This window comes from Erinaceus europaeus, chromosome 10 (assembly GCF_950295315.1).
Source record: "Erinaceus europaeus chromosome 10, mEriEur2.1, whole genome shotgun sequence".
In the NCBI taxonomy this organism is placed as follows: domain Eukaryota; kingdom Metazoa; phylum Chordata; class Mammalia; order Eulipotyphla; family Erinaceidae; genus Erinaceus; species Erinaceus europaeus.
In genome coordinates this window covers 61,978,511-61,996,922 of record NC_080171.1, presented here as the reverse complement: position 1 = coordinate 61,996,922, position 18,412 = coordinate 61,978,511, and the positions used below count along the sequence as shown (strand labels likewise).

Sequence of the window (18,412 nt, the reverse complement as noted above, 5' to 3'; positions counted from 1 at the left end):
TCTTCCAATCTGTATGCCTTTAATTCCTTGCTCCTGCCTGATTGCTATGGCAAGAACTTCCAACACTATGTTGAATAGTAATGGTGATAGTGGGCAGCCCTGTCTAGTGCCTGATCTGAGTAGAAATGCTTCCAGTTTTTCACCATTGAGTATGATGTTGGCTGTAGGTTTGCTATATATATAGACTCCACTATCTTCAGGAATTTTCCATCTGTTCCCATTTTTGTAGTGTTTTGATCATAAAGGGATGTTGTATTTTGTCAGAGGCTTTCTCTGCATCTATTGATATGACCATGTGGTTTTTGGTCTTGCTTTTGTTGATGTGGTGGATCACATTGATTGATTTACATATATTAAACCAAGCTTGCATCCCTGAGATAAACCCCACTTGGTCACGATGAACAATCTTTTTAATATACTGCTGTATCCGGTTGGCTAGAATTTTGTTCAGTATTTTAGCATCTATATTCATCAGAGATAGTGGTCTGTAGTTTTCTTTTTTGGTTGTGTCCCTGTCTGCTTTTGGTATCAGAGTGATGTTAGCTTCATAAAAGCTGGCAGGGAGTATTCCAGTGTCTTCAATCTTCTGGAAGACTTTTAAAAGTAGAGGTATTAGTTCTTCTTTGAAGGTTTTGTAGAATTCATTTGTAAAGCCATCTGGTCCAGGACTTTTATTTTTGGGGAGATTTTTGATAACTGTTTCAATTTCATTAGCTGTGATGGGCCTGTTCATGTTATCCACTTCCTCTTTACTTAGTTTTGGAAGTAGGTAGGTATCAAGGAAATCATTCATTTCTTCCAGGTTCTCTAGCTTGGTGGCATATAGTTGTTCATAGAAGTCTCGCATGATATGTTGAATTTCTGTGGTGTCTGTTGTGATATCTCCTCTTTCATTTACTATCTTATTTATTTGGGTCCTCTCCCTTTTTTGTTTTGTGAGTCTGGCTAAAGGTTTGTTGATTTTGTTTACTCTTTCGAAGAACCAACATTTACTTTCGTTGATCTTTTGTATGATTTTCCTATTCTCAATGTTATTTATTTCTGCCCTAACTTTAGTGATTTCTGTCCTTCTGGTTGCTTTAGGATTCCTTTGTTTTTCTTCTTCTAGGTCTTTAAGATGTGCAATCAGGCTGTTTATTTGTGCCTTTTCTTGTTTCCTAATGTGTGCTTGTATAGCTATGAATTTCCCTCTTTGGACTACTTTAGCTGTGTCCCAGATATTTTGATAGCTTGTGTCTTCATTTTCATTGAAGTCTCAAAACATTTTGATTTCTTCCTTGATTTCCTCTTTGACCCAGAAGTTGTTAAGAAGTGTACTGTTGAGCTTCCACATTTTGGGACTGTTACTAATGTTTGTTGATTGTTAAGTGTTAGTTTAATCCCACTGTGGTCTGAGAAGATGCTTGGGATGATTTCAGTGCTCTTGAATTGGCTGATCCTGTCTTTGTGGCCTAATATATGGTCTATCATTGAGAATGACCCATGTGGAATTGAGTAAAATGTGTATTCCAGTTTCTTGAGATGAATGACTCTGAAAATGTCCAATAGTTCTAGTTTATCTATCTCTTCATTTAGCTCCCTTATGTTTTTATTGATTTTCTGCCTGTATGATCTGTCAAGCTGAGAGAGTGTGGTGTTGAAGTCCCCTACTATGATTGTGTTACTGTTAATATATTGCTGTAGCTCTTTCAGTAGACATTTAATGTATTTAGATGGCTGCTCATTGGGTGCATAAATGTTAATAATTGTTAAGTCCTCTTAATTGACTGATCCTCTGAGCATTAAGTTGTGTCCATTCCTATCTTTTTAAATCTTTTTTTTTTTAATTTTTTAAATATTTGTTTTATTTATTTATTCCCTTTTGTTGCCCTTGTTGTTTTATTGTTGTAGTTATTAATGTTGTTATCATTGTTGGATAGGACAGAGAGAAATGGAGAGAGGAGGGGAAGACAGAGAGGAGGAGAGAAAGATAGATACCTGCAGACCTGCTTCACTGCCTGTGAAGCAACTCCCCTGCAGGTGGGGAGCCGGGGTTCGAACCAGGATCCTTATGCCGTTCCTTGTGCTTGCGCCACCTGCGCTTAACCCGTTGTGCTACAGCCCGACTCCCATCTTTTTAAATCTTATGTGTTTTAAAGTCTATCGTGTCAGATATGAGAATAGCTGTTCCTGCCCTTTTTTGTGGGCCATTGGCTTGTATGATAGTTTTCCATCCTTTCACTTTAAGTCTTTGTTTGTCTTGTTGAGTTAGGTGAGTTTCCTGTAGACAACATATTGTTGGGTTGTGTTCTCTCATCCATTTTCCTACTCTGTCTTTTAATAGGTGAATTCAGGCCATTGACATTTATTGATATCAAAGATTGAAGATATTTTAACTCCATTCTTGTAGAGTTTTAGAGTGTTTTGATATATGTCCTATTTGTGGTGGTCTGGTTGTTTATAGGAGACCTTTCAGAACTTCTTTCAGGGCAGGCTTGGTGATGGTTGATTCCTTCAACTGTTGCTTGTCTGAGAAGGTTTTGATGCCTCCATCTAGTCTGAATGACAGTCTAGCAGGATATAGTATTCTTGGCTGAAAGCCTTTCTCATTGAGCACTCGATAGATATCTTGCCATTCTCTTCAGGCCTGTAGTGTTTGTATGGAGAAGTCTGCTGCTAATCTTATGGGTTTTCCTTTGTAGGTGACTCTTTGTTTTTCTCTGTTTTTCTCTTGCAGCCTTGAGGATCCTTTCTTTATCCTTATTCCTTTCCATTCTAAGTATGATATGTCTTGGTGTCTTTAGGTCTGGGTTAATTGTTTGGGACCCTCTGGGCTTCTTGAATTTTTATGTCTTTGATGTTGTCTAGACTAGAGAAGTTTTCAGCTACTATGGCCTGGAAAATGCTTTCTTCCTCTCCTTCTCTTTCTTCTTCTAGTAAGCCAATAATGCGTATATTGTTTCTTTTGAAGTCATCCCATAGGACTCTGTTGTTTTCAGCATCTCTTAATCTCTTTTTGAGATCTCTTACTTCTTTTTTAGTTGTCTCTAATTCATCCTCAATCTTGCTAATTCTGTCTTCAGCCTCATAGATTCTATTCTCTCTGCCCTCTACTGTTTTCTGGAGGTCATCTATTTTGTTGCCCTGCTCTGATACTGTTTTAGCTTGTTCAGCTAGTTGCCTTCTTAGCTCAGCAATTTCAGCTTTCAGCTCTCTAATAACCATGAGATAATTAGTATTTTCTTCCATATTCTCATTTGTTGTTCCTGCATTTCTCATTACAATTTTTTCAAATTCTTTACTCACTCCTGTTATTATTTCCTTAGCTAATGTTTGAATGTTGAACTCATTATTTTGTGCTTCACCCTCTGGAGGACTTTTAGCTGGACTCTTGTTCTGGTTCAATTCTCCAATATTTTTTCTTGTTGTTTTAGCCATTTTATATATTATGTTATGAGTTCCCTTTATCAGTACTTTTCAAATTATTGATCACTATTGCCTGAATTGGCTTGTGTCTAAGTAAGTTAATTAAAGGGTTCACAGTGGTGGAAGTTAACAGTTATTTCAATTCCTGAGTTGGAGCTCAGTGGTTCTTCTTCTTCTAGCGTTGCCCTTCTTCCGTAGCCAGTCAACAGCGTCAGGTTGAGCCTGAGTTTCGAGACCTCCTTTGAATCTGGAGAGGTGTCAGTCGTTGACTATGTGGGTCATAGTCTGTCTGTAGCTGCAGGGGCAGTTCGTGTTGTCTCTGGCTCCCCAGCGATGGAACATAGCGGTGCACCGGCCATGGCCTGTTCGATAGTGATTGAGGAGGGCCCAATCATAACGTGCTAGGTCAAAGCCGGGTTGACGCTTGCAGGGGTCTGTGATGAGGTGTTTGTTCTTGACCTCAGCTGACTGCCAACTCTGTTTCTAAGAGTCTGGAACAGAGAAGTTCAGTGTAGGCGTAGGGGACCAGATTGGGTGACAAGACCTCAAGCGTTGCTCAGTGGTTTAAAAGCCTCTTTCTTTTTTTTCCTTCCCTGTAGGCTATGGGAGCCTGAGGGCTTTTAAACTATCAATAGGCTTCTTAGCTTAATCACTGACTCCTGACCGAGAGATAAAGCAGGGTGTGGCAGAGATAATCCAGTGGTTATGCAAAGAGACTTTCACAGCCCCTCAGCTATGCCACCGAGGTATAGGTCTTCTCCTGAGTTTCCTGGTTAGATCTCTGTCTCCTGGTGTCCTTCCCTGTCGCTGCTTCAGATTCTGAGGGTAGTAGCAATGGAGACTCAGAGTTGCACTTGGTGAGTCTCTGGGGAGTCCTCTCCTCCCTTAAGCTGTCCCCTTGTTGGTGGAGCAGACTGGAGGTGGTGTCTCAACTGATAAACTTCTGAACTGTTAGCAGTCACTTAATCTCTCCTTAGGCTCCTCTCTCCTCTCTGTCACCAGCCACACGTGTTTGTACTCACCTGTGATTTGCTGGGTTCCTGTGGTCATTCTAGTCCTGTCTTGTTTCAGTCTCGGATGGTCTCCTTTGGTATTCCTAGTTGATCCAGGAGAGGAGAGGAGAGCTGATAACTTTTTTCTTTCAGCATATTCAGTTACAGTGATGCCTTGAAACGTAGAATAGCATTTCCTTGGCAGCAGAAAGAATAACTTCAAATAAAGCCAACAAAATTAAGAGAACTTCTGTGATCATTTTAACTGGAGCAGATCTCAGTTTTTTACAGTCATTCAGCAGATACAGTGGTAGTGAAGATGCATGTAACTTACCATACTGAATGTTTAAAATATAATTATCAGAGTAACTGAATCACACTGTGATTAAAACACACAAAACAGATAGCAACACTTAGCCATATTGAGTTTTGAAAATTAAATGGTATAGAGTGGTCCGTCCAGGAGGTGGCACGTGGATAAAGCATTGGATTCTCAAGCATGAGATTCTAAATTCAATCCTTGGCAGCCCATGTACCAGAGTGATACCTGGTTCTTTCTCTCTTTCCTCCTTTTTTTAAAAATATTTATTTATTTTTCTTTTTTTGTTATTGTAGTTATTGCTGTTGTTATTGATGTCGTTGTTGTTAGATAGGACAGAGAGAAATGAAGAGAGGAGAGGAAGACAGAGAGGGGGAGAGAAAGACAGACACCTGCAGACCTGCTTCACTGCCTGTGAATCGATTCCCGTGCAGGTGGGGAACCGGGGGCTCGATCCGGGATCCTTCTGCCATTCCTTAAGCTTCGTGCCATGTGCACTTAACCCGCTGCGCTACTGCTCGACTCCCTCTCTCTTTTCCTTCTATCTTTCTCATTAATAAATAAAATCTCTAAAAAAAAAAAAAATTAAATGGGTGATCTGGGAGGTGGCGCAGTGGCTAAAGCACTGGACTCTCAAGCATGAGGTCCTGAGTCCAACCCCAGCAGCACATGTACCAGAGTGATGTCTGATTCTTTCTCTTTCTCCTATCTTTCTGATCAATAAATAAATATTAAAAAAATTAAATGGTATGATGCAACTAAATTACTTGAGCAAAAATGCTCAGACTGTATTTAAGCCCTCAATATGTGTTAGTTATTATTGATACTCTTCTCCCAACTTTAGCAATAGAGTAGAGTTGTCTGGCTTACAATTTTAGGCCAATCTTAATTCTTTTTTTTTTCTTTATTTGATTCTCAGTTGTCTGATATTAATTAGTACCATCTGAGTTGCCTGTTTAAATTGTTATCAAAGGTCTTGTCCATAAAGATTCTGATACATACAAACATACACACACAGTAAGGAAGATAAAATATTCATTTTTAATTTTTCTCATGGATTTTGTTTAAATGGTCTAAGGTGTTGCTTGTTTTTAGGTGATATTCTTCTTACTATTTTTTAACATCTTCAGGGTTTGTAAAGTGAAGCCAGTTTGGAGACCCACTGGCTATTACACATTATAATTAGGAATCTACATGTTGAACAGCTGATTTAGTTAAGTGGTCAAAAAACCACACTTAGAAAAGTACTGGACTGTACTCTGTCTCATAATGCCTGGGGCAGGTTAATCTGCCTTTCTCATAAACTATTGTGGATAATAATGTTATTTAATAATTGAATTGATATATGAATTTAAGATGCTTAGCATGCTAGCTGGCATGTAGTAAAAACTGACAATTTTCCCATTCTTTGTTCTTCATTATTTTAACTTACTGTGTTTATAGCTGGTTTTATTTTTTAATTTTGTTTACTTTTTGCTGCTTATGTATTATAATCTTTGCCAACTTCTATACTAAACTCTGAGGGGCTAGAGTAACAACTCATATTTTTCATTTCCACAGCGGCTGATCCAATGATGAATATCCTAGTTTTTTTTTTGTTTTTTTTTTAACCCAGAGCACTGGTCAGCTCTGGTTCAATATTCTGGTTTTTTATACTTGTTTTTATACTTTTTTTTTTTATGTTCCTTTCTTTCAGGTATAATCTCAGGTGTGAAACTAAGATTTTGTTAAAGCTGCCCAAGCTCTCATTGAGTTTCATTTTTGTTGTCTTTTACGTCAGTTATTCCCGTCTCTATTTCAATAGTTTTATTCCCCTAGTGTTCATTAGGCAACCTATTTATGTAACTATAATGTAGAAGGCGTTTTTTTAACTTGAGAATTACCTTTCTTTTTTATTTATTTATTTTCCCTTTTGTTGCTCTTGTTGTTTAACACTGTTGTGGTTATTGATGTCGTTGTTGTTGGATAGGACAGAAATGGAGAGAGGAGGGGTAGAGAAAGACAGACACCTGCAGACCTGCTTTACAGCATTATGCCAGTGCTTGCACGCCACATGCGCTTAACCCGCTGTGCCACTGCCCGACTCCCTCTTTGTTATTTTTTAAAAAGGTTTTATTTATTTATTAATGAGAAAAATAGGAGAGAAGGAACCAGATATCACTCTGGTACATGTGCTGCCGGGGATTGAACTCGGGACCTCATGTTTTGAGAATCCAGCGCTTTATTCATCGTGCCACCTCCCAGACCACACATTTCTTTTTCTTTTCTTTTTTTTAGATTTTAATTAATTTATTTTATAATTTAATTTTTTAAAATATTTATTTATTTTGAAATAGAGACAGAAAAATTGTGAGGGAAGGGGGAAATAGTGCGGGAGAGAGACAGGCAGACATCTGCAGACCTGCTTCACCACTCATGACGCTTTCCCCCTGCAGGTGGAGACTAGGGCCTTGAACCCGTTTCTTTGCATACTGTAATGTGTGTACTTAACCAGGTGCACCACTGCCTGCCCCCCTTTTTATTTATTCATGAGAAAAAGGAGGAGAGAGAAAGAACTAGACGTCACTCTGGTACATGTGATGCCAGGAATTGAACTTAGGATCTCACGCTTGAGAGTGCAGTGCCTTATCCACTGTGCAACCTCCCAGACCACAAGAATTACTTTTCTGGCTCAACATGTATAAAAAGATGTCATTATGAAGAGTTACTAGTAATTAAAATAAATTATTTAGTGTAAATAACGAGCAATTAAGTATCCAAGGAAGTCTTTCTTTTTTTTATATTTATTCCCTTTTGTTGCCTTTGTTTTATTGTTGTAGTTATTATTGTTGTTATTGATGTCATTGTTGGATAGGACAGAGAGAAATGGAGAGAGGCAGGGAAGAAATGGGGGAGCCGGGGAATTCTTAATGTGGGTCCTTGCGCTTTGCGCCATGTGCGCTTAACCCGCTGTGCTACCGCCCAACTCCCTACCAAGGAAGTTTATGGAGAGAAGAGCAATGGGCTTGCAAACATGAGGTTGTGAGTTCTATCTCTGACATCATTTATGTCCAAGTAGTGAGTGCTCTGACTCACACTCACTTCGCACTAATAGTTTCTTTAAATAAAAGAATGAACAGTTTGAATTTTATGATCTGCAGTTACTTTTGTTTATAAGAAATATTAATGCATTTTAGGTGGTGGCCGTTATGTGCCAGGCTCTGCTGGTACAGGAACTTCCACGGCTGGAGTTGATCCATTTACAGGTACACATTTAAAATTTTCTTTTAGAGTTTTAAATTTTAATGAAACTTATTTGATGAAAAACTATGGGGTGTGTGTGTTTTCAAGGCCACACTTACTTGATGAAAAATTATGTTGTGTGTGTGTGTGTGTGTGTGTGTGTGTGTGTGTGTATTCAAGGCCAAACCCTGTAACCTAGCTTTTAGAGTATTCCCAGAAACAGTGCAACCCTCTTGCACTACTGGTGGGAATATAAATTGGTCCAACCCCTGTGGAGAGCAGTCTGGAGAACCTTCACAAGGCTAGAAATGGACCTTCCTTTTGACCCAGTAATTCCTCTCCTAGGGATATATTCTAAGGACTCAGTCACACCCATCCAAAAAAATTCATGTTCACCTATGTTCATAGCAGCACAATTCGTAATAAACAAAACCTGGAAGCAACACAGGTGCCCAACAACATATGAATGGCTGAGAAAGTTGTGGTATATATATACATAATGGAATACTACTCAGCTATTAAGAATAATAAACCCACCTTCTCCAACCCATCTTGGATGGAACTAGAAGGAGTTATGTTAAGAGAGGTAAGTCAGAAAGAGAAAGACAAGTATAGGATGATCCCACTCATAAACAGAAGTTGAGAAAGAACAGAAAGGGAAATGCACAATAGAAGTTGACTGAGTTTACAGTATTGCAGTAACTAAAAACCTCTGGGTGGGGGGTAGGGGGGGTAACAGACCTTTGGTGGCTAGAATGGTGCTAATACACACTCCTACTAACTTATAGTATTATAAATCACTATATAATCAATATGAGAGGAGAAAAATGGGTTTTATGTCTCAAACTTTTTGATGCATAGACCCTAGTTCTGAATTTATTTTCCTTCAATCTAAGTACTTAACATGTCAAATTGGTAACCTGACTGAAGTTTAACAGTGGGCTTAAAATGTCATACATCTCTAACAATGACTATTTCTTTGAAATATTAAATCACCTATAATCTTAGACCAGGGAGACCAGAAGCAACTGGTTGTGTCACTATATAACATACAGCTATATAAGAATAGCATTAAGGGAGTTGGGCGGTAGCGCAGGTGGCGCAAAGCACAAGGACCGGCTTAAGGATCCCGGTTCCAGACCCCAGCTCCCCACCTTCAGGGGAGTCGCTTCACAGGTGGTGAAGCAGGTCTGCAGGTGTCTATCCTTCTCTCCCCCTCTCTGTCTTCCCCCCCCCTCCATTTCTCTCTGTCCTATCCAACAATGACAACAACAATAATAACTACAACAAGGGCAACAAAAGGGAATAAATAAAATAAATTTTTAAAAAATAGCATTAAATGACATGAATCATGGTGAGAGCTTGTATGACACAGCAAATCCTATTCCTGGGATTTTCAAAGTAAACCAAATTCCTAAATAACTTCGTTACAAAAGTAACTTTCCTTCTTAAACTCTAAGACAGCAGGACCCTTCCCCCTTCTCTATAAAACCCATATTTCTCCCAGTCCTAGAATACTCCCAGAATTATCTTATTACTGCCCATTTCGGGAGCTTATAAAAGTATTTCAGGGGCCCCGGGCGGTAGCACTGGGTTAAGCGTACATGATGCGAAGCACAAGGACCAGCATATGGATCTGGGTTTGAGCCCCGGCTCCTCACCTCCAGAGTGGTCGCCTCACAAGTGGCAAAGCAAGTCTGCAGGTGTCTTATCTCTCTCTCCCCCTCCTCTCTGGATTCCTCTGTTCTATCCAACAACAAGGACAGCAATAACAATAATAACAACAATGATAAGGGCAACAAAAGGGGAAAAATAGCCTCCAGGAGCAGTGGATTTGTAGTGCAGGCACCAAGCCCCAGCAGTAACCCTGGAGGCAATAATAATAATAATTTTTGACTACTTACTGTGATTTTCATCTTTTGTTCTGTGAATAGGGAATAGTGCCTACCGATCAACTGCATCTAAAACGGTGAATATTTACTTCCCCAAAAAAGAGGCTGTTACTTTTGACCAAGCAAATCCTACACAGATATTAGGTAAGTATGTTTTAATTAAATAATTTTCTCATCTATTCATATACCCTTGAAAGATCTCAGTGTTTTTTGTCCTGGGAACGTGGTATTGACGTCTGCTATGATATTATATAACTACAACAAACATATAGTCTGATAATGAGTCCTTAAATCTTTGTAAGAAGCCTAATAAATATAAAGTAAAGGCTGAGGAGATAGCATAATGGTTATGTAAAAAGGCTTTAGTGCCTGAGGCTCTGACACCTCAGATTCAGTTCCCAGCACCATCATGAGCCAGAGTTGAGCAATGTTCTGATAAAATAATTAAAATAAATAGTTACAAAACATACATATATATTAAGTACCTAATGATGACTTTAGTAAGAAAAAAAAACTAGAGAAAAATGTAAGTTCTATTCCTGTATTCTCTTAATGTCTTCAGGTAAAAATATGCAAACAATTTTACAGTTTTATTAATGAAAGAACCATACCATCATTGTATTTATGCAGTGCTGAGTTGAACTCAGGACTTCATGTTTTCAAGTCCTACTTTGAAAGTCCTATACTCTTGTTACCTTCTGCTGTACCACCTGTCACCTTTCTGCTACGAGAAACCATTTTAGAAAGTAAAAATTGCATCTTTTTAAAATTAGTGGCCTGGGGCCTGGCGGTGGCGCACCTGGTTAAGCACACATTACAGTGCACAAGGACCCAGGTTCAAGCCCCTGGTCCTCACCTGAAGGGGAAAAAAGCTTCATGAAAGAAGCAGAGCTGCAGATGTTTCCCTCTCAATTTCTCTCTGTCTCTATTCAATAAGTAAATACATATATGCCCAGAGCCAGGTGGTGGCACACCTGGTTAAGTGTACATGTTACAATGCTCAAGGCTCGAGTTCAGAACCCCTTTCTACACCTTCATGGGGGGAAAGCTTTGCAAGTGGTGAAGCAGTTCTACAGGTATCTCTCTCTCTCTCTCTCTTTTTCTCTCTGTCTCCCCCTACCATCTCAATTTCTGGCTGTCTATCCAATAAAAGATAATCTAAAAAAATTGAAAAATACTTATTAAAAATTAGTGGACCGTGGAGTCTATTTAACTAAAAGATAGTTTAAGTTGTACATTAAAAGTGAGAGTTGGGAGTCGGGCAGTAGCGTAGCAGGTTAAGTGCACATGGCGCAAAGGACAAGGACCGCCGTAAGGATCCCGGTTTGAGCCCCTGGCTCCCCACCTGCAGGAGGTTGCTTCACAGGCAGTGAAGCAGGTCTACAGGTATCTTATCTTTCCCTCCTCTCTATCTTTCCATTCTCTCTCCATTTCTCTCTGTCCTACCCAACAGCAACTATGACAACAATAACAACTACAACAAGCACAACAATAAGGGCAACAAAATGGGAAAAATAGCCTCTAGGAGCAGTGGATTTGTAGTGCAGGCACCTAGCCCCAGCAATAACCCTGGAGGCAAAAAAAAAAAAAAAAAAGTGAGAGTTGACATAACTATGACCTTAGGAGAACTATGGTGGTTATAGCTGGAGAAGAGTGGGGGCACAGAATATATATACTGAATATATTAATAATTAAATATATTAATAATATATCTTAATATATTTTTTAAATGAGGTTTGAGGGGCTGGAAGGAGTTGGACCCAGTTAAGTGTGTGTTTTTTTTTTTTATTTTTTTACAATGTACAAAATCTGGATGCAAACTCCCAGTGCCCACCTGTAGGGGTAAAATTTCACAAGCTGTAAAGCAGTGCTGCAGATATCTCTCTCTCCCTCTTCCTCTCTGTTTCTCCCTTCCCTCTTGATTTCTTCCTGTCTATCCAATAAATAAAACAATTAAAAAATTTAAAAACAAAAATGAGAGTTGAAGTTTGTGTGACCATGGTTCAAACCCATGGGAGCTATGACAGTGAAGGAGATTTCTGTGATGTTATGTCTATACCTTTCTATCTGAAGGGAGTAGGGGCATGGGATAGCCCAGAGCAGTGAAATTGCATGTACATAGTGCCCAGGTTCCACCAAGTTTGTTTTTTTTTTTTTTTAAAGATGTTTGATAGGCTTTGATTGCTTTTAATTAATTTTTACTAAACAAAACGATTTTTAAAATCATTTTAATTTATTTTTATTTCTTTTCCTTTTTGTTGTCTTTGTTGTTTTTATTGTTGATGTCGTCTTTGTTGGATGAGAGAAATGCAGAGAGGAGGGAAAGACAGAGAGGGGGAGAGAAAGACTCCTGTAGACCTGCTTCACTGCTTGTGCAGCAACTCCCCTGCAGGTGGGGAGCCAGGGCTTGAAATTGGGATTCTTATGCTTATTCTTGTACATTGCACCACATGCGCTTACTCCACTCTGCTACTGCGGAACCCCTTTTATTGTTATTTTTTTTTAGATTGGATACAAATATATTGGGATTTAATTGAGATAAGATAGCTTCTACATATGAACATGAAATGAGATTTCTGGACATTTTTTCAAGTCATAAAAATCTAAAGGGACTCTTATTTTATATTCCATATAGAAATGTTCAGTATTCTGTTAGTGATAAACAAAAACTTTAGGGCCAAAGAACAGTGAAAGTGTTTCAAGTTTTCTGTTATGGTTAATAAAAAATTTATAAATTGGGACAATTTATTTTCCTAATCCTTTTGTGATAGTTGTTTGGGCTCTTTCTTTGAGAAAACAATATAAAATGACTGAGTGAACTGGGAGGTGGTACAGAGAATAAACAGTGAACTATAAGTAATGTGTTCAGTGTGTGTAAAAGAACTAAATAAATTAAGCATTGGAAAAATATTTAAGTCTTTGACTATTTTCCTGACAGGTGAAATTTAACTCACTGAAAGTGCTTCTAAATTTTCTTATTGAGAAAATGTGGGATTGACTTTTTTGGCATATGATATATGACATTGTTTTGAAAATAGCAGTGATTACAAATATGATATATTTTAACACTTGCACTAAGTGAAGAGCTTTAGAAGATCTTAGAAAAATTACAGGTAAAGGGGCCAGACAGTAGCACACCTGGTTAAGCACTCATATATTATTGTGTTCAAGGACCCAGGTTCAAGCCCCTGGTCCCCACCTGCAGGGGGGAAAGCTTCACGAGTGGTGAAGAAGGGCTGTAGGTGTTTCTCTGTCTTTCCTCCTCAATTTGCCCCATCCCTCTCAATTTTTCTCTGTCTTTATCCAATAAGTATATAAATATTTAAAAAACAAAAAAACATAATATAAAGTATAATATAATATAAAGTATATCTGTAACTTTTCTTTTTTTGTATTATGCTTAGTTTAAAAATACTCAGTGGACCTTGATTGTATGGTCTTTGATAGTTGCTGTGAAAAGTCTGTCTTCCCGTGGTGTATTGTAGAGTACTGTTATTCAAAATTTTCTTATTTATCTATTCTCTCTGTTTGCATACAGTAAGAGAATTTGAAGATTTGATTTTGGGTTCTAGGTAAACTGAAAGAACTTAATGGAACTGCACCAGAAGAAAAGAAGTTAACGGAGGATGATTTGATAATTCTTGAAAAGATACTGTCTCTAATATGTAATAGTTCTTCAGAAAAGCCTACAGCCCAGCAACTTCAGATTTTATGGAAAGCTATTAACTGGCCTGAAGGTAAAATATTCTCTTTTTTTAAAAAAATATATATATATATATATATATATTATTTTATTTATTATTTTTTTTACCAGAGCATTGCTCAGCTCTACCTTATGGTGGTGTGGGGGACTGAACCTGGGACCTTGTGCTATCTACCCCCACCCGGTAAATGTAATATTCTTTGAAATGTAACTAGAAAGCAATAAGTATGTCTTTGTATTTGTCAGTATTCCTGGTGTTTATAGATTTTTATTTATTTATGTATTTTTTAGTATTTATTTAGTTTCCCTTTTGTTGACCTTGTTTTATTGTTGTAGTTATTATTGTTGTTATTAATGTCATCGTTGTTGGATAGGACAGAGAGAAATGGAGAGAGGAGGGGAAGACAGAGGGGGAGAGAAAGATAAGACACAGGCAGACCTACTTCACCACCTGTGAAGCGACTCCCCTGCAGGTGGGGGGCTGGGGAGCTTGAACCGGGATCCATGCACCAGTCCTTGCGTTTCACTCCATGTGCGATTAAACTGTTGCGCTAGCACTCAACTCCCTCCCTAGATTTTTATTTTTTATAACCAGTAGGTTTACCACTATCAATCCACTGCTCTTTGTTACCCCCCCCCCCTTTTCTTTCTTTTATTTCATAGGACAGAGAGAAATTGAGGGGGGAATGAAAGATGGAGAGGGATATGGAAAGAGAAGCAATGGAAAGAGAAGCATTGGGGATTGATTGGTAGCGCAGTGGGTTAAGTGCACACATGGTGCCAAGTGCAAAGACCAGCATAAGGATCCCAGTTCCAGCCCCGGCTCCTCACCTGCAGGGGAGTCGCTTCACAGGCGGTGAAGCAGGTCTGCAGGTGTCTATCTTTCTCTCCCCCTCTCTGTCTTCCCCTCATCCCTCAATGTCTCTCTGTCCTATCCAACAACAATGACAGCAATAACAACAATAATAAAACAACAAGAGCAACAAAAGGGGGAGAAAGACATTTAAAAAAAAATAGAGAAGCACTTTCACTGATCGTGAAACCCCTCCCTCTCCCCCTGCAAGCGTGAAACCCCTCCCTCTCCCCCTGCAAGTGAGGACCAGGGACTTGAACCCAAGTCTTTGTGTATGGTAGCTTGTGTGCTGTACTGCATGCACACAATATGGCCCCTGTAGATCTTTGAATCTTACACTGCGTGGCTGTATTCACATTGTGAGGACTGTGCAAAAACCATTTGCTTTGTCACTGTAACCCATAGTCTTATTCTCGTCATATGTCATGTGAGAGTCTGAGGGTTCTGTAATCCTCCCCATACATATACCCCTTATATACTGTTCCAGAACATTTTGTGGATCCCCTATCAACTACCTGATAAGCTTTTCATGACCTATTAAGCCTACACTGTAAATATTTTTTTTAAGATATTTTTAAAATTCACTTTTTTTCCCATTCCTAAAGTGTTGTCTCCTTAGTTCTTCATGCTATTGAATTATTACAGGGAGAAAAAAAAAGTTCTACAAAATATCTCTATTTGGGGTTTGGCTGGTCACTTAATATATTCTACTGCTTCTATAATTTCTTCTAGTTATATATATTTTGTTGTTGTTGTTTATTCCCTTTTGTTGCTCTTGTTGGTTTATTGTTGTAGTTATTGTTGTTGTTATTGATGTCACTTTTGTTGGATAGGACAGAGAGAAATGGACAGAGGAGGGGAAGAGAGGGAGAGGGAGAGAAAGACAGACACCTGCAGACCTGCTTCCCTGCCTGTGAAGGTCCCCTGCAGGTGGGAAGCCGGGGGCTTGAACCGGGACCCTTCCGCTGGTCCTTGAGCTTCGCACCACATGCACTTAACCTGCTGCGCTACCGCCCGACTCCCTGAGATATTTTTATTAATAACTTAATATGGTTTGCAAGATCATAAGTTTATAGGGACATAGTTTCACACTACACCCACCATGACAGTTCCACCCTCCCCATGTTTCCCTAGCTTTTCTCCCCTCCCCAAAGGTAGCCACCATAGTTTTTTTTTCTCTCTCTCTCCCTTTCTTTCTTTCCTTCCTTCCTTCTTTCCTTCACAACATCTTCTGCTATACATATTTAGATTATGGTTCAGTGGTATTTGTGTTTGTTTTAAGGTAAGTATCCTTTACAAATGGTGCTACATACAACCTTTCTGTCAAAAGGCACACCATTTTATAAAGTATTTTCTGGGGTTGGGTGGTGGCACAGCTGGTTGCTCGCACATATCACAGTGTTTAAGTACCTGGGTTCAAGTCTCAGGTCACCAACTGCAGGGGGAAAGCTTTGCAAGTGAAGCAGGGCTGCAGGTTCCTTTCTTATCTCTCTCCTTCTTTATCTTCCCCATCCTCTCAATTTTTGGCTGTCTGTATCTAATAAAGTGCTTTCCCATTTCAACTCTTTGATCTTGATGTAGGGTTTAAATGATGGCGGTCTCCATCCCACTCATTCTATAAGGATTTGTTGAATACTCATTGTGTCAGAATTTTTGATAATCTAGGAAAATTGTCTCATTTTTTAAAAGCCATATATGAGCTGTAGCAATAAATACAGCCTCCGTGACTAAGAAAATCATATTCAGAAATACATTTGTTGGGGACTGGGTGGTGGTGCATCTGGTTAAATGCACGTATTACCATGTGCAAGGATCTGGGCTTGAGACCCCACTCCCCACCTGCAGGGGGAGGTTTCACAAGTAATGAAGTAAGTACTGCAAGTATTTTTCTTTCTTCCCCTCTATCTCCCCCTCCCTTCTCAATTTCTCATTATCCTACCAAATAAAGACAAAAAAAAAAAAAAAAAGCCACCAGGAGCCAGTGGATGACCTTTCCTTTTTCTTCTTCTCCTCTTCCTTCTTTTTTAAAGAAATGTTTTATTTATTTTTTGTCTCCAGGGTTATTGCTGGGGCTCGGTGCCATCACTATGAATCCACTGATCCTGGAGGCTTTTTTTCCCATTTTGTTGCCCTTGGTGTCACCCTTGTTATTGTTGTTATAGCTGTTGTTGTTGGATAGGACAGAGGGAAATCGAGAGAGATGGGGAAGACAGAGGAGGAGAGAAAAATAGACACTTGTAGACCTGCTTCACCACCTGTGAGGCGACCCTCCTGCAGGTGGGGATCTGGGGGCTGGAACTAGGATCCTTATGTAGGTCCTTGAGCTTTGTGCCATGTGCGCTTAACCTGCTGTGCTACCACCCAGTTCCCCAGTGGACTTCTTGTGGAGGCACTGAGCCCCGGTGATAACCCTGGTGGCAATAAAAACAAATAAAAAAATGCAGAAATTCATGTATTTGGTGTTTGGAAGAGAGCTAACCTGGTAGGGTATGTACCGTCTCATGCACAAAGGTTTGAGCACGAGCATAAGGGACGCTCTACCACGTTAGGTCAAGTCTATCTGTCATTCTCCTTTTCTTTCTCTCTCTCTATCTCTCTCTCTATCTCTGTCTATCCCTCCCTCCCCTCTCCCTCCCTCTCTCCCCCCCTCCCCCTTCCCCTCTCCCTCTCCTTACTGGATGTAAAAAAAAAACAAACTACCCAGGAGCAATTGAATCATATATGCAGGAAGCCACGGTGGCACAGAAAAAGCGGGAGAAAGGAAGGACTTTTATGAGACAGGCACATGATCTTTAATATTTTCTGAAATTGTAACAAGAAAATGCAATCGTTAAAAATTGAGGTACAGTCATAGATTTTTTTTTTCCCTAAACATTAATGAATTTTTCTCTTTTAATAGATATTGTCTTTCCTGCACTTGACATTCTTCGGTTGTCAGTTAAGCATCCCACTGTGAACGAGAACTTCTGCAATGAAAAGGAAGGGGCTCAGTTCAGCAGTCACCTTATCAGTCTTCTGAACCCGAAAGGAAAGCCAGCAAATCAGCTGCTTGCTCTCAGGACTTTTTGCAATTGTTTTGTTGGCCAGGCAGGACAAAAGCTCATGATGTCCCAGAGGGAATTGCTAATGTCCCATGCAATAGAACTGAAATCAGGGACCAATAAGAACATTCACATTGCACTAGCTACACTGACCCTGAACTATTCTGTCTGTCTTCATAAAGACCATAACATTGAAGGGAAAGCTCAGTGCTTGTCTGTAATTAGTACAATCTTGGAAGTTGTACAAGACCTAGAAGCCACTTTTAGACTCCTTGTGGCTCTTGGGACACTTATTAGTGATGATTCAAATGCTGTACAGTTAGCCAAGTCTTTAGGTGTTGACTCTCAAATTAAAAAGTATGCGTCCGTATCAGAACCAGCTAAAGTAAGTGAATGCTGTAGACTTATCCTAAATTTGCTGTAACGGCGGGGGAGGAACTAAGATTTTCAATTCATTAGTGTATTGTTTTTTTTTCCTCACATTTTTCATGACTGATTACAGATGATAAACAAATGCTGTGGATTAAGATTTCAGATCTTGTAAAGTTTGGAAGGGGGGCAAAGGAAAAATAAAATTTTTGCATTGATGGACTGTGAAAATTTCCTGTGTAATGTCAGTGGGTATTCAAGAGTTTGGAAACATTGAGAATGAACTATAGTCATCAACCATAACATTGGCCAAAAGTCAAGGGCTTTTACTTATATACTTTACTAACTTATATTTCCCCAAACTGTTAACTATTAGTGGTTGTCTTTTCTGTGTGTGTGAGAGAGAGGAATCAGGACATAGCTCCAGGGAGCCGGGCGATGGTGCAGTGGGTTAAGTGCATGTGGCACAAAGCGCAAGAACCGGCATCAGGATCCCAGTTCGAGCCCCAGGCTACCCATCTGCAAGGGGGTCGCTTCATAAGCGGTGAAGCACGTCTGCAGGTGTCTATCTTTCTCTTCCCTCTCTGTCTTCCCCTCCTTCTTGATTTCTCTCTGT

General features: G+C 39.4%; 1 protein-coding gene across 3 annotated transcripts in view; it reads left to right on the top strand.

Moving 5' to 3' along the window:
• PLAA (phospholipase A2 activating protein) overlaps nucleotides 1-18,014 on the top strand; it is a 64,513-nt gene extending 46,499 nt beyond the window's left edge. For 2 of the 3 annotated variants that reach the window (XM_060199665.1, XM_007536202.2), the window contains 4 exons: nucleotides 7,893-7,961; nucleotides 9,873-9,974; nucleotides 13,403-13,567; nucleotides 17,286-18,014. In XM_060199665.1, the coding sequence (XP_060055648.1) occupies nucleotides 7,893-7,961; nucleotides 9,873-9,974; nucleotides 13,403-13,567; nucleotides 17,286-17,851 (902 nt within the window). In that variant the 3' untranslated portion in view covers nucleotides 17,852-18,014. The remainder of the gene's footprint in view (nucleotides 1-7,892; nucleotides 7,962-9,872; nucleotides 9,975-13,402; nucleotides 13,568-17,285) is intronic. The other variant, XM_060199664.1, reaches the window with a different exon arrangement.
• The last annotated feature ends 398 nt before the right edge of the window (nucleotides 18,015-18,412 follow it).